General features: G+C 54.4%; 5 protein-coding genes across 5 annotated transcripts; 1 reads left to right on the top strand and 4 right to left on the bottom strand.

The window, feature by feature from the left end:
• Positions 1 to 1785: 1785 nt before the first annotated feature.
• On the bottom strand, positions 1786 to 3903 carry BJX67DRAFT_229958 (uncharacterized protein). Its single transcript, XM_071025917.1, has 4 exons — positions 3179 to 3903; positions 2554 to 3116; positions 2336 to 2488; positions 1786 to 2259 (listed from the first exon to the last, which is right to left on the bottom strand). The coding sequence occupies exons 1-4, from the start codon at positions 3711 to 3713 to the stop codon at positions 1996 to 1998; spliced, it is 1515 nt and encodes a 504-aa protein (XP_070883006.1). The 5' UTR covers positions 3714 to 3903; the 3' UTR covers positions 1786 to 1995.
• Positions 3904 to 5325: 1422 nt separating this feature from the next.
• BJX67DRAFT_229918 (uncharacterized protein) lies at positions 5326 to 6684 on the bottom strand. Its single transcript, XM_071025916.1, has one exon. The coding sequence runs from the start codon at positions 6361 to 6363 to the stop codon at positions 5452 to 5454; it is 912 nt and encodes a 303-aa protein (XP_070883005.1). The 5' UTR covers positions 6364 to 6684; the 3' UTR covers positions 5326 to 5451.
• Positions 6685 to 7751: 1067 nt separating this feature from the next.
• On the top strand, positions 7752 to 8633 carry BJX67DRAFT_384203 (uncharacterized protein; the record flags this gene model as incomplete). Its single annotated transcript, XM_071033621.1, has 1 exon — positions 7752 to 8633. One exon carries the CDS (start codon positions 7752 to 7754, stop codon positions 8631 to 8633), a length of 882 nt encoding a protein of 293 aa, XP_070883004.1.
• BJX67DRAFT_229847 (NAD(P)/FAD-dependent oxidoreductase) lies at positions 8625 to 10084 on the bottom strand. The gene has a single exon (XM_071025914.1). It carries the CDS (start codon positions 9944 to 9946, stop codon positions 8696 to 8698), a length of 1251 nt encoding a protein of 416 aa, XP_070883003.1. The 5' UTR covers positions 9947 to 10084; the 3' UTR covers positions 8625 to 8695.
• Positions 10085 to 10727: 643 nt separating this feature from the next.
• On the bottom strand, positions 10728 to 12628 carry BJX67DRAFT_229851 (ADP-ribosylglycohydrolase family protein). The gene is made up of 5 exons (XM_071025915.1): positions 12240 to 12628; positions 12098 to 12193; positions 12037 to 12050; positions 11822 to 11992; positions 10728 to 11773 (listed from the first exon to the last, which is right to left on the bottom strand). Exons 1-5 carry the CDS (start codon positions 12361 to 12363, stop codon positions 10841 to 10843), a joined length of 1338 nt encoding a protein of 445 aa, XP_070883002.1. The 5' UTR covers positions 12364 to 12628; the 3' UTR covers positions 10728 to 10840.
• Between the last annotated feature and the right edge of the window lie 6 nt (positions 12629 to 12634).

Raw genomic sequence — 12634 nt, 5'->3', positions numbered from 1 at the left:
AGTAGTTCAGCAAAATGGTTATCCCATAGGTACCATCTATACAGGTACTAAGGTTATGAAAGCGCTAATTCTAGTGTGTCTAAGGAAGGAAGCATGGCAGTGAAGACCTGCGAGAGTTAGAGCACGCCAAATGAATGAATATTAAACCATAAATAGACAAGGAATAAAAGGGCATGCAAGGCAAACCAGCAAATCATATGTGTGTATAACCAACCTTTAAAAATACCAGTCACTGGGGATAGAAGTATGACGGATAAAGCCAGGTAAAATTAAGAGAAAGAAACAGTACAATACCAGTACAAGGGCGCAAGGCTCTGCCAGAGCATATATAGCGGTGAGGGTTCCAGAGGTGAGAGACAACACTTTCAGGTTAGGCATGGCCGTTTCCAGATGCGGTGGCCCCCAAAAGGCAAATTACTCGGAATAATTCAGAGATGATTTCCTGCATTTGTTAGCAACACTGCCGGATTTCCGATGGCTTTCCTTGTTCCAACCTCAGGAAACTTCCCCATTGGGCCTGTCTCCGACGGAAACGGAATGGCCACTGGGAATAGCACTCCTGCGGCAGGGGGGGAGGGGAGCAACAGGTTTGTCGTCAAAAACGGGCCTGTGGGTTTTTACGGTACCAAAAATTGCTGGCCATGAACACTTCGGGAAGGATTTAGAGTGCCAATGTACGCGCATAATTACCCCGAGCCACCAGAACTAATCAGTGACTGATTCAAGCTGGCACACACTGGCAGGGACGGAGTACTAAGAACATGATCTCTGATTGGCTGGAGCGGCATGTGAATAAATCCGAATCCAAATCCCGTTCCGTTGATCATCTCCATCCTCATTCTTCTTCACAATCCCCTGTCAAACGGACGCCTAAAGTGGCAGCATTTGAGTCACCTGTGGATTTGGGGCTGCCTGGGGATACCCACCCCGAGCGTGGTGGCGTACGGGAAATTCGGCATGTTACGCGCATTCTCGAGGATGCAGGGATCCAATGCTGTACGGCAGGCGCTTCCGCGTTGGTCTGGTTTGGGCCCTGGCGGATTCGATGGGTAAGAGGCCCTGTTTATTATTAAGGGACACCGTACCTATTGATTGACTGATTACAGGACTGGGAGATATGCGTCCCCACGGAGAAAGTGAACCAAGCTGTTCAACTGCTGAAATCCGACCCCCATGATATCAGCCCTGGAAGGCGGAAATGTTCCAACCTGGTGCCCTGACCCACACCTTTCCACGCTTTAAGCTTGGTGGTGTTTCTCTTCGATTCCAAATCCTCCCGTCTGATTATGTGTGCTTTAATATCTACGACGTGGACCGAAGTCCATCTGGTCTTCCCTATCCTAAACTTGAATCCTATGCGCAGAGTCTCTTGGACACTCAAAGGAGGGTAGATCTTTCCGATCTGATTGATGGAATGAATATTACTGAAGATTGGGGAGAAGAGCATCTAAACCTCGATAAAACAACAGACGTGGCCTATGCAGAGCAAAAGAATGCGAAGATTTTAGCATCAATGCTCCCTGGTGAGGATCCGTTTTATTATCCAGGAGTCCCAGCTCAGCCAACACCACTCTGAGAAATATGGCAACAAATTGCCAGGGGTAAGCAAAGGCGAATCTCAAAAGAACTTCCACTGGAATATTTTGCAACGAGATTCTTCGCCTACGGCCAAGGGGATCCTCGTTTAGACACGAGCAGGGAACATGTTTGAATATTTGTCAGGTGCAGCTTACGGAGGTTACTCGCTCAGGGCACCTGGTCCCCTGCTCATCCTATGCTTAGTGTTTGCCTCAGGCTGCTCAGATGTACTTAGTGAGCAAAATGTAGCAAGGATTAAGCACTAACACAGGAAGAGGAGGCCATGGGTATCCTTGAATATCAAGTATATACAAATACGCGATTAATGATCCATGAAGTACAAGCAACACATAACACCACTATGCACATATCCTCCCTCACCCCTCACTCTATCATATGATACTCAAAAGGAAGAAATCATGCAGGAACATTCATCGTCCTCATGGTAGCAGCCCTCTTCAACTGCTGCGCCTCATCTGCAATAGCCTGGCTGAAGTTCTCTCTGGCCTTCCGCTCCGTCGCCTTCGTGTTCTTGCTATTCCAGATCGCCCACGCCACGACGCCCGCCATGACTGTCACCGTCAGCGGCGCCGCCAGCGCCCAGAACACCCAGAAGTGTTTGTTGGCGACGTGCGAGATGGAGGTCTCGGACCAGTCGAAGAGGGGCATTGAGAAGAATGTCTGCCTCAGTAAATACATTAGTCAGTGTAAGGAGTCTGTGTGAGAAGGGTACAGCGTGGCAGGGTGCATGACGTACGGCGACAAATGTACCGGGGAGGAAGAAGGTCGTCAGGAAGGCGAGGATCTTCATAGAGGAACTGTCGCGCTTGCTTGCTGCGGCGATCTCGCGCGAGTCCTGGGCGATGCTGGTACTGAGGAGGGAGTCGTTTTGCGTGATGAGGTTGAAGAGCTGCACAACAGGATTAACATACTTGTCACAGACTCCACGACGGTACAGAGGGGGGCAATGGGTACCGTAGAATGCTGCCCCTCAACTCTCTCCTTGACACCTCCCCTTACCAGCGCATGCTGGATCGTACTGAGGACGAACTCCGTTCTCTCCGTCAAGATCCTACTCGCTTCACGCAGGGACTCTCTCGTCCCCGGCGCCAGCCGCTCATCAACCCAGTCCATCTTCCGGAGAATAAACTCCGCCGTCCACTGCGTCGACTTCAGCGTCGAAAGCGCCAAATGCACACCACTCCGCGCCTTACTCAGCTCCTTCACCAACGTCCGGTAATCCTGAACATGGTCGCCCCTCCTTTCATCAAGCAGGCCGTACCCTGTGCTCCCCTCCATTTGTTCCAGCGTCGTATGGTGCCGCGCGAGATGATTGACGTTTTCTTGGAGGGTGAGTTCGAGAGCGAGCGTCGGAAGGAGGAGCGGGTGCGGACAGGCCTCGAACTCGGAGACGACGTTTTTGAACCGCGGGAAGGCGGCGTCTGTGTAGAAGAGGCCGCGCGTGATATTTGTTGCTGGGTCGTAGCGGAGCATCGTCGTTATCATTGAGAAGTCGGGGGCTCGGGGGCGGGCGAATACTACGAGTATAAGTCCCTGAATTAGCTCTCACAATACCAAAACCAAGGCAGAGAAAGCATACGCCAAGTCTTATCCTCTAGCAAAAACATCCCAATCGCCCCGCACTGCACAGACGCATAGTGGTGACTATGCCCCGGCAGCCCCAGCGCGGCATTGATCGCATCCAACCTGTCAATCCCCAGCTTCGGCAGCAACTGAAAGTCACAGGGGACAACTGCGACCTGGAACCCGCCCGTCGGGTGCCGTCCATCGAGCATCGGGATCGGCTCGGATAGGTACTTCACGATCTCGGTCTGTCTGTATTGCTGGAACTTTCGGAGGACCTTGGCTGACGACGACGCCGGCGAGGGTAATGGCCGGCCGCCTGGGTGCGGCTCGTAGGTCCAGAACTCCATGACCCCGATTTCGGTCGTCCCATCTGGCGGGAGGCCCAGTCGGATGTCGCCAAAGTCGAAGAGCCAGGCGCGTTTTTTGGGGCCCGGTCGGACGCCTTTGTCGTCGGGGGTGTGCGTCTGGGTGAGCGGCCATGGACATGGGAGCGTTATCGCAGCTGGGGCTGCGGCGGGTGTCGTGGGCGTGGCCTCGCCATCCGACATTGCGATATGCAGCCCGTCGAAAATGAACTCACAATAAAGGGACGAGAAAGTCAAGCTTTTCTATCCGACATCTCGAAACCTCCACCGACAAGGTTTATATCACCATCGCGACGCTGCGAGCGGGGTGGTGCGCACAACGAAAGGCTGGGGCCGGGGCCATTTTTGCAGAGCAGAAAAAGCAACATGATGCAATCACGAGGCTGTGCGAGCGGAACAGCCCATTTCGTCGACAGCTTCTGCAGAAGACTCGCCCAGAGCCTGTCAGTCCGTCGCTGTTAGCGCCGGACTATCAGCCGCGCTCCAGCTCAGCCCCGACAGTGCGACGATTTCAAAGACCGAGGCTCTCGAGATGAGGAAAGCTCGTCACAAGACAGACAACCAAAGCTTCCTTGATTTCTCAAACGTTCAGATTTTCCATGATTTCCTCCACTGTCGTATCAGTTGTCACAACAAAGCTGTAGTTACAGGCGTTGATATTGGGCCCAGCGTAAGCCTCTTCTGGTTCCAGCCACTTCACCTAGATTGGCACCAGATCGTCTTCCCGTGAGAATTGTCCAGTTCTTCCCACGCATTGAGCAGCTTCTAGGGTTCATTCGCAGGAGATAGCCGGTCAAACAGTGTCGTGGCGTGGTACATTTCCCCACTGGTGAGCGGCCATCTCTACTTGGATGCTGGGATACATTGAATCAAGGAGCTCAAAGTCGCCTAATGCTTTTACATAAGGCAGTCACAATCGAACTTTGACCCATCAGGAATACATGAGGTAGTTACACCCTCTTTTCTTGAAACTTTAGAATCCTCTCTGACTATCTAGTCTCTTTTGAACAAATTGGCCAAATCCAGCTTAGTGTCAGGCAGGATGCCTCTCGACGAGGCTGTCAAGAATGCCCTTCGGACTCTTCCTTGGGATGCGCTGCTGTCGGTTGTGGCAGATATTCACACGATGAGGGATAGGGGGTTTAAAAGGCTCGTAACCACAATAAAATGCTGCTTCTTGTGGTGAAATTGACCCTCCTTGAATTGATGACGCCCGTGACATGGCTCTGCTCTGGCGCTGCCTTGCATTTGAGTGTCTGCTGAGCACGTCTTGATCAGGATGAACTGCAGCATCGCCAAATTTTCCAGCTGGGCAAGGCACAGTCTGTATCGAGGCTAACTGCTGGAGACTTGTTTTTTCTCGACTGTTGCACCACGCCCTAATTCATCTGCTGCAATGTCCGAGACGCGGTGACGTCATGAATACAGACATCACAAGCGCAACCAATATTGGATACAAGCGGTAAAGCGTAAATCTCGAAGGACACTGCACTCTCAATTGACTTGGCTGATCTGTTCACCTTCGAAGTCGGGCTGGTGGTGTCTTCGGTGGCGGCCCGGCCACACGGGAGCCCAACCAGGGAACGGATACGGGAATTGACCCTGGACAGATCCATGGGTCCATGGATCTGGCATGTTTGGGTTCCTGGGACTTCCGCTGGGTGCGGTGGAGTTGAAAGGTAGGTCGACGCTGGGTAATGTAATGCATGGTCGACCCTAAGAGGATCATAGAGAAATACCACATCTACATGGCTGACAACGCGCGCATCTCGATCGCGGGACTGAACATGGGGAATGTCGAGTATGTGGCGCGGTCTATTGCGGAGGTTTTGGCACAGGTTGTATCGGACTGATTCCCCGGTTTTGTTATGATTATCAAACAAATACATTCCTTCAAGAGTGAGGCCTGGTACTTCCACCACTATTGAGAATCCCAAAATTCGCGGTTCGAGACAGCCTCCTTCAGATTCTTGCTCAGAAGCGGCCGATCCAACGCTGTGTACGCGGCGTCCAGCAGCGAATACGAGGATTGGCGAAATTGCTGCCAAATCCACAGATCCTTTCCCAGTTTGAGCGCTGCTCCTGGATACCCCTCTCCCAGCAACCGCAAGGCCTCCTCTTTCCTCCCTTCGACCTCCTGAGCAGTCGGCGATGCATTCCACGCCTGGAAGATATCCTCCCCACTCAGAGCCCTATACTGTTCCCCTGCCACCACAATTCCCATCCCATCCCGCGTCATCGCGACCGCCTGGCGATACGCTCCTCCAGTCTTTCCCCCTCCATATCGAACTGTGTAATCATTCCCGACCTCCTTCCTATCCCCGGTCGGGTGGCCACTCAGCGCCTCTCTCAACTGCGCCAGCTGGCCAAGCTTTTCCCGGTACGAGTCAGCATCCCCCGGATCGTCCCGTGCGTAGTCGAGATTATCGCGATGGAACAACTCGATCTGCTCCCGGAGGGCGTGGAAGAGCGTATCGCCTACCACGGAGAGCTCAAAGGCGTCGTTGCTGAAGTAGGAGGCGATCGCGAAGGGGGGGTTCGCGGGATCATCGAGGTAGTATCCCCAGTGCAGGCCGTCGGTGTGTCCCGTTGCGATGGTGATGAATTCGGGGGGGTCGTTGTAATGGCGGGCCCTCGAGAGCTGGTCGTCTGTGGAGCTGGGATCAGCGAGGAGGTCGTAGGGGCCGTCGAGGCTCATGCCGATATCGGTGTCCCGGATTAGGTCGGAATGGGTGTCGAAGAAATGCTTGAAACGGAAGAAGTCGGGCGGGAATTGGAAGCCGTATTTCTGCTCGAGGAGGCGTTTGGCTTCATCGGTGGAGATATCTGCCATGTTGGTCGTTGGGGTGGTTGTGAAAGGGGAGAGAGAATGGGAGAGAGTGAGGGGGGGGCTCAAACACGGGCTGGTGGTAAGCTTTTTGTTAGTGCTCTTCGTGCGTTCGTCCCATCAACAAGGGGAAATTCGCAATGGTCATCATAAATACGGGCCAATGAGCCTCATGGTCTTGGGACAGTTGGGGAGCAGCTGGAGCAGGGATTTGGGGTTGAAGCGGCGGAATCTGAGTATCGAGTATTGGGGGCTTTCAGGTTTGTTGGCTAACGAATAGAAGCGCCATGATTGATTTATCCTTATACTTTTAGCATACCCATTTCCCTTTACCTCCGGAAACTGTCATCTGATGCTTTAGTTTACACTAGCCAGATTCCCCAGGTCGTGCGGAATCATGACATCCAACATATGGATAAATTGGTTGTCCCTGGTGAAGAAATTTTGCGTAACAAAGAAATTTATCACAGGAAAAGTGAAAGAGGAGGTCCTGAGCTGGATGTTCTATTCAGAGAATTCACCTCGTACCTCTGTTGTGGAAACCATGCCAAACTCCCAATCGCGGTGCAATGCTATTGGTTTACGCATCACCCATCACTAAATGCGCGGTCTGCAATGCTCTTGACCAATCTTCAATGTTACTCGCCGATACCTAACCGGCACACTAGTTGTATGTTGTGACTGTATCATAGTGAACTGCTCTCTCTTATTTCAGTCGCAGAGCGGGGATTTGCCTTTCGCTACGCTGTATACTTACCTATGTTATGTTATCCAGACCTGGATACTGGGTTTCCTGCTTGCCCATTGGACTGGACTATGAAACATCGATAGTTTCAACGGGATTCACAGAATGCTCAATCTGACTGGCCACACTATAGCCCTCCACTCGTCTAGATCGAATGAAATATCGTATCAGTCCGTTGTGAATGCTAACAAGCTCTTCAGGTTCTGTCTAACTGCTAGGCCAATTATACTGTGCTCGTTGCTTCACTCGGGTACAGGTGTGGGCAGCCTCCATGCATCCAAAAGCAGGAGCGAAGGACACACCTTCCACCGATGATAGAGTGAAGGGGAAATAAAACTGCTTTGCATCTGGCCGGCCTGTCACTCTCTATTCAATCTTATTCACAGCAGTCCGTCTCTGGCCGTATTCATTCACTACATCGATTGCCAATATCTATATAAGCCGCATTTATACCAAATGGCAGGTAAGACTCCTCACTACACTCTCCTCACTACACTCTCCTCACTACACTCTCCTCACTACACTCTCCTCACTACACTCTCCTCACTACATGTTTAGGCGCACTCTCTGCCTCTCTCAGTCAGTCAAAGTATATCAGTCTGCCACACAGCTAACTCGCGCAGACCTTGCAGAAGAAGCGCAACCGGAAATGGCAGCGGATCCTAGCCTCGCTGCCTCTGGGATCCTCCAGGGCGGCATCTACATCATCACCGATGACCTGCCACGCATGTTCGTCTACGGCCGGCCCGCAAACCAGGGCGTCTCGTGGTACATTCCCGAAAACTCATGCGCCATCGCCCTTTGCAGTGTTCGTGCGGCCATATTCGTCCCAGTCGCTCCACATCCTCAGATGCGCTCCGGAGCGTCGAAACAGGTCACCTCGATACGACGTAGCATAGTCCATGCCATGGAGTCGATCAAGCCGTTCATCAGGAGCAGAAAAAACGAATACTTTCCCAATACAGAGCAGCTATCCGTGTCCATTGTGTTCCGGCACCGGTCGCACGCGCACGAACGCTCCCTGCGCTACGTCCAGTCGTTCTTCGCTGGGATCGGCATCCGCAAACCGATCCAGTGGCTTCGTATTCCTCAGGCGGCTCCTACGCCGAAGAAAGATCAGATCAAAGATCAGATCAGTGTGATTATTTGCGATGGAGAGGGCGCCCTGCCTCTGGTCAGAATCATGGGGAGTGTTGCTTGGTTGAGGGTATACGGCGTGGAACTCACGAGCATCGGTTGGCCAGTTGCAGGCATGCTGGCAAGAACGCCGAGCAGCGCGTATGTGGTTAGGAACACTGGCGAGTCTATCTTCCCCATAGCGAGGGTCCTTCTCCCTCGAGTCTCGCCAACGAGCTCTGACCGTGGTGCCGCTCAATCATCTTCTATCAGTATGGAGACGGCCTCTCAGAATTCCGCTTCCAACAGTTCTCCTCCAGCGCTGCCAGACGGTACTACGCCATCGGAGTCCGATTCTACTGCTCTCTCGTGCAAGGGTAAAAAGGGTCTAAGAGATATTGCGGATGCCAACTAATACGTTCCTGTGTGTCTGAAGCTCAAGTCTATTCAATCAGATAGCGTGAGTAGGTAGAATGATCATGTCTCCTTAGCCCAGTGCTGCCCGTTCCACATCTTCCCTGCCATCGACACAAAGTAGTCCCGGCCCTTGATAAGCCAGACAAGGAGACTCGGAACCCTGAAGCCCATGGCTGCACCAACACCTTTGCTCCTCCCAATCGGCACAAACTGCATCTCCCTCTTATCCTCTTTGAAAACCCTGTCTTCCCCCGAGGGACTCTCACCAGCAGCCCGCAGCAGATCCCGCTTGATATTCGCCGCGAGAACCGGAATCACCTCCATGATAAGGTGAACAGCCGGCCGCGCATAGTTCGACGCATCCCCAACGGCATACACGCGCTCTCCAGCCTTTTCAACACGCAATGTCTGCGGATTCGTCTCAACCCGCCCGTTCTCCGCGCGCAAACCCTCAGGAACAAAGCCCGTATTCGGAATCGTCCCGTACGCAGGAATATACAGGTCCGCCGCCAGTGTCTGGCCATTACTCAACTTCACTTCCGTCTTCGCTGTCAACGAACCCCCCTCCCCTCTTCCTCCGTCAGGTGGGGAAACAGAGTCAACGCTAACCCCCCTGATAACATCAACCCCAACCTTGGCCAGGAACCCCTCAGCCGTCTGTGCGATCGAAGGCCTAAGGAGCGGCAGGATTTTCTCCTCCCTGCTCACGACCGTAAGCTTGACCTTCGGGTTCTCCAGTTTGGAGCTAAACCACCCGGCCCGCCCATTCAGATACTCGCCGAGTTCTCCCGCCGTCTCGATACCGGCCGGTCCACCACCCGCAATGACGATCGTTTTCGCGGACGGAAGCGCAGCGCGGAACGCGGTCCAGTGCGCCCGGAGCTCGTCGCGACCGGAGGAATTCAGACCGTGCAGGGGCGAGGGCGTCGACGAGCCCGTTGCGATGATGAGCGCGTGGTACGCGACCTCGAGTGTCACCTCCCCCTCCCCGGCGTCCTTGACGAGTTCAACGCTAACAACTCTCCCCTCTGTATCTAGGCGTGTTGCGCGCCCGTGCACGAACCGGAACCGCTCGCCGTACTGCTTGAATTGTTGCTCGACGTCGATGAAAAGCTTGTCCTGGTCGAAGAAGTCGTCTGAGAGGAGGGCGCGCGGGGTCGCAGGACGGCAGAGGGCGTGGCGCGAGGGCGCGACGAGAACGACCTCGAAGGAGGAGGGGTCGGGGAGCGAGGGGATCGTGTGCTTGAGGGCGTAGTGGGCTGTTGCGGTGCCGGCGTAGGAGGCGCCGAGGATGAGGATTGTTTTGGGCATTGTTTCGTGCACCAGGTGGTACTAGGGTAGGAGGATGGCGAGACTCTGGAGGTAGGGATCGAAAAAATAGGGGCCTGGGGGGTCTTTCGGTATTAAACATTAAACTGTCAGCCCAGAGAAGCAGGGGTCAGGGAGCTGTCGCTCTTTCACTGATTTATAGTTCGGCCCCCACAAGGGCTGCCCCAGTTTCACTCAGTCAGCCTCGCTCCAGCTTCGCCGACCAAGGGCGATGATTATCAAGCAATTGTCATCAACCCCGTCCGTGCTCATGACACCGCCAGCAACAGGAACCAGATCCCTTGCATGCTTGACTGACTCGTATCTCGTATTAACCACGTTGTCCGAGGGTCTGAGCCGTCTCTCCCCCTGTCTTGCCAGATCGATCGCCCGGAAAGCAGGCAAGCCGAGTCCGCGTCGGGGTCCGGAAGGGTGAGTGGCGGCAGCTCGGTTCGTTTTCGGAATAGGACGCCGATGCTGATCTCCAGCTTGGCTCTCTGACCTTGAGCAGCGTATCTGAGGCGGGAAAGACCCCTATCCAGGCACCGCTCCACCGACTTGTCGGAGGCGTTGGATCCGGGGCACTTGGTTGGTCTGGCCACTGGTTGATGGTGATTTCGCTTGCTGGCGCTGTGGAAGGTAGTCAAGAGGCGAAGAGTGCCTGACGGCATGGAGAGTCACCATACAAAGGCAAGCGCAGGCCGTCGTTACGGTCCGTCCTGAGACAGTGATCCCAGCACTGAACAGAGAGGACGCACCAGATGATGGCTCCGGGTCTACGTCGTCTGGGACTGAAACTACCTGATTTGGGGTGGATGGGCGGAGACTTCTTGAATCAGCTCAGCTATGGACAGACATCGTTTAGTCGGCTAATGCGTATAAATCCACCCAAACGGCCTACCGTCCAAATAGCTTCCCCAGCCACCCGCTGGATTTCGTCGCCCTCTTGTCGGCATCCCTCTTCAAATTGGTCAAATACCGCTCCATGAAGCCCTTCTCCCGCTGCATGAGCTCCTCCTTGGTCAGTCGCGGTTTGCCCCCTTCAAGGCCCGTGTCAGGGTCGGCCCTCCCATCATACGGCTGATCGAATGCATAAATTCCGACAACAGCCGCGAGGGCATCGCACTTTCTCAGCAGCCATCCTCCATGCATGAGTCCATCCTTCCATTTCCCGGGCTGCGTGTTGTACCCGAGTAATGCGCCGAGGAACGATCCAGCAACAGTGGCATTCGTATCCGCATCCCCGCCCTGCATGATCAGCTCTGTGATGAGCTCTTCGAAGAGGCCGCCCGCGTGTTGCAGCTCATCGGCGTTGTCGAGACGGCGCAAAGCCCGCCGCAGGAGCAAGACGCCCGCGCCGAGCGTCTTGTACACGTATCCCATTTTCATGGAGTCGTCGAGCTGCAAGTCCTCGAGCGTCGCGGCTCGAACGTGCTTGTAGAATTCCTCGTGGTCGAGAGCGGGATATCGCGGCTTCGACGTGTCAGCCGAGGAGGCGTTTTGCGCTGATATCCATCCTCCAACCCAGGACAGCGACGACTCAATCATCTGGTCGATGTCCTTCTCAGCGAGGACCTCGCTGCGGAGTAGACCTCTAACTAAACCGGTCGCGACACAACACGATACAATACATCGCGGATCGGCATGCGTGACGCGCGAGAAGTCAGTCGCAACGCGGAACGTCTCCTCAACCGTTTCATCGAAGCAAATAACGCCCAGCGGATGCGTGCGCATAAGCGAGCCATTCGGCGCGGGGTTGCGGTTGAGTTTGTTCCAATTCTCGTATGCTGTTGCCGTAGGGTCTGTTAGGAAAGACGGGTGGCATACAACCTGTGACGGATTAACACGATGTGGAATCAGATGCTGGAGTATGCTCACGGCTCCAACGGTTCTCCCAAGGCCCAGGGGCAGTCTATCGAGACATCGGAGTCCCTGTTCGACCCAGAACTGCAGACGATGGGCGAAGTCCACGGGGTCGAGGTGCCCGTTGCCGTGGAGATAGGAGAGGACGATGAGCAGGCTGTGGTCCGTGTCGTCTGTCCAGCCGGTCTAATTCGTTAGTGAACAACACCTTAGAGGTCAACATGGCCAACCTGAGCAAATTTCACTGCCAGTCAGTTAGCACAGCTCGCGTTGAGAGAGAGAGGTACATACGCCGATGGCCGTCACTCAGAAACCGCGTCGCCGGTGCGACAAGCTGGAACTTTCCCTCGGGATACGCCGTTCGACACATGCTTTTCGATAAAAACTCTACTCATGTTAGACGTACATCCGCGCAGGCGACAAGGTAGCGAACCTGTGTACAACCCGATCGCATCGCCCAGCGCAGCGCCGACGATCGTCCCGCGCAGGCGATCGAGGACGGCATCGCGGGAGACGGGACTGGCGTCGAAGAACTTGAGATTTCGCGGTCGATCCATTTCTGCGATCGTGGATTCTTCGACCCTCGGGCGTTTGTTGCACGATCTGATGTGAAACTGCAGACTGAGGGAGTCGCGCGGGGGTGGCTGGGGCTGAATACGATGCGACAATGCGATTATCCCACGAAATCACAAAGAGACCAGGCTGCAACAAACCTTAACGGTGCAGGAATTTGTCTCCATGCTCTGCCAAGTGGCCATCCCGCGCCCCCACACTTCGTCAGCGCAATAACAACGCCATGATGGTGGCATGGCAACCTCGCACGCCCCG

Source organism: Aspergillus lucknowensis, assembly GCF_044049455.1.
Source record: "Aspergillus lucknowensis strain CBS 449.75 chromosome Unknown BJX67scaffold_45, whole genome shotgun sequence".
In the NCBI taxonomy this organism is placed as follows: domain Eukaryota; kingdom Fungi; phylum Ascomycota; class Eurotiomycetes; order Eurotiales; family Aspergillaceae; genus Aspergillus; species Aspergillus lucknowensis.
The sequence above is the reverse complement of the archived record's forward strand: the minus strand, read 5'-3'. Positions and strand labels throughout refer to the sequence as shown.

Excerpts from the sequence above, each read along its gene's own strand:
- BJX67DRAFT_229847 (XM_071025914.1), bottom strand. The coding sequence starts at position 9,946 with ATGCCCAAAACAATCCTCATCCTCGGCGCCTCCTACGCCGGCACCGCA.
- BJX67DRAFT_229851 (XM_071025915.1), bottom strand. The coding sequence starts at position 12,363 with ATGGATCGACCGCGAAATCTCAAGTTCTTCGACGCCAGTCCCGTCTCC. Across the intron at positions 12,194-12,239 it reads TGCGATCGGGTTGTACACAG|AGTTTTTATCGAAAAGCATG; the intron begins GTTCGCTACCTT and ends TAACATGAGTAG. Across the intron at positions 11,774-11,821 it reads TTGGGAGAACCGTTGGAGCC|GTTGTATGCCACCCGTCTTT; the intron begins GTGAGCATACTC and ends AATCCGTCACAG.
- BJX67DRAFT_229918 (XM_071025916.1), bottom strand. The coding sequence starts at position 6,363 with ATGGCAGATATCTCCACCGATGAAGCCAAACGCCTCCTCGAGCAGAAA.
- BJX67DRAFT_229958 (XM_071025917.1), bottom strand. The coding sequence starts at position 3,713 with ATGTCGGATGGCGAGGCCACGCCCACGACACCCGCCGCAGCCCCAGCT. Across the intron at positions 2,489-2,553 it reads TTGAGGGGCAGCATTCTACG|CTCTTCAACCTCATCACGCA; the intron begins GTACCCATTGCC and ends CCTGTTGTGCAG. Across the intron at positions 2,260-2,335 it reads TCCCCGGTACATTTGTCGCC|ACATTCTTCTCAATGCCCCT; the intron begins GTACGTCATGCA and ends TTACTGAGGCAG.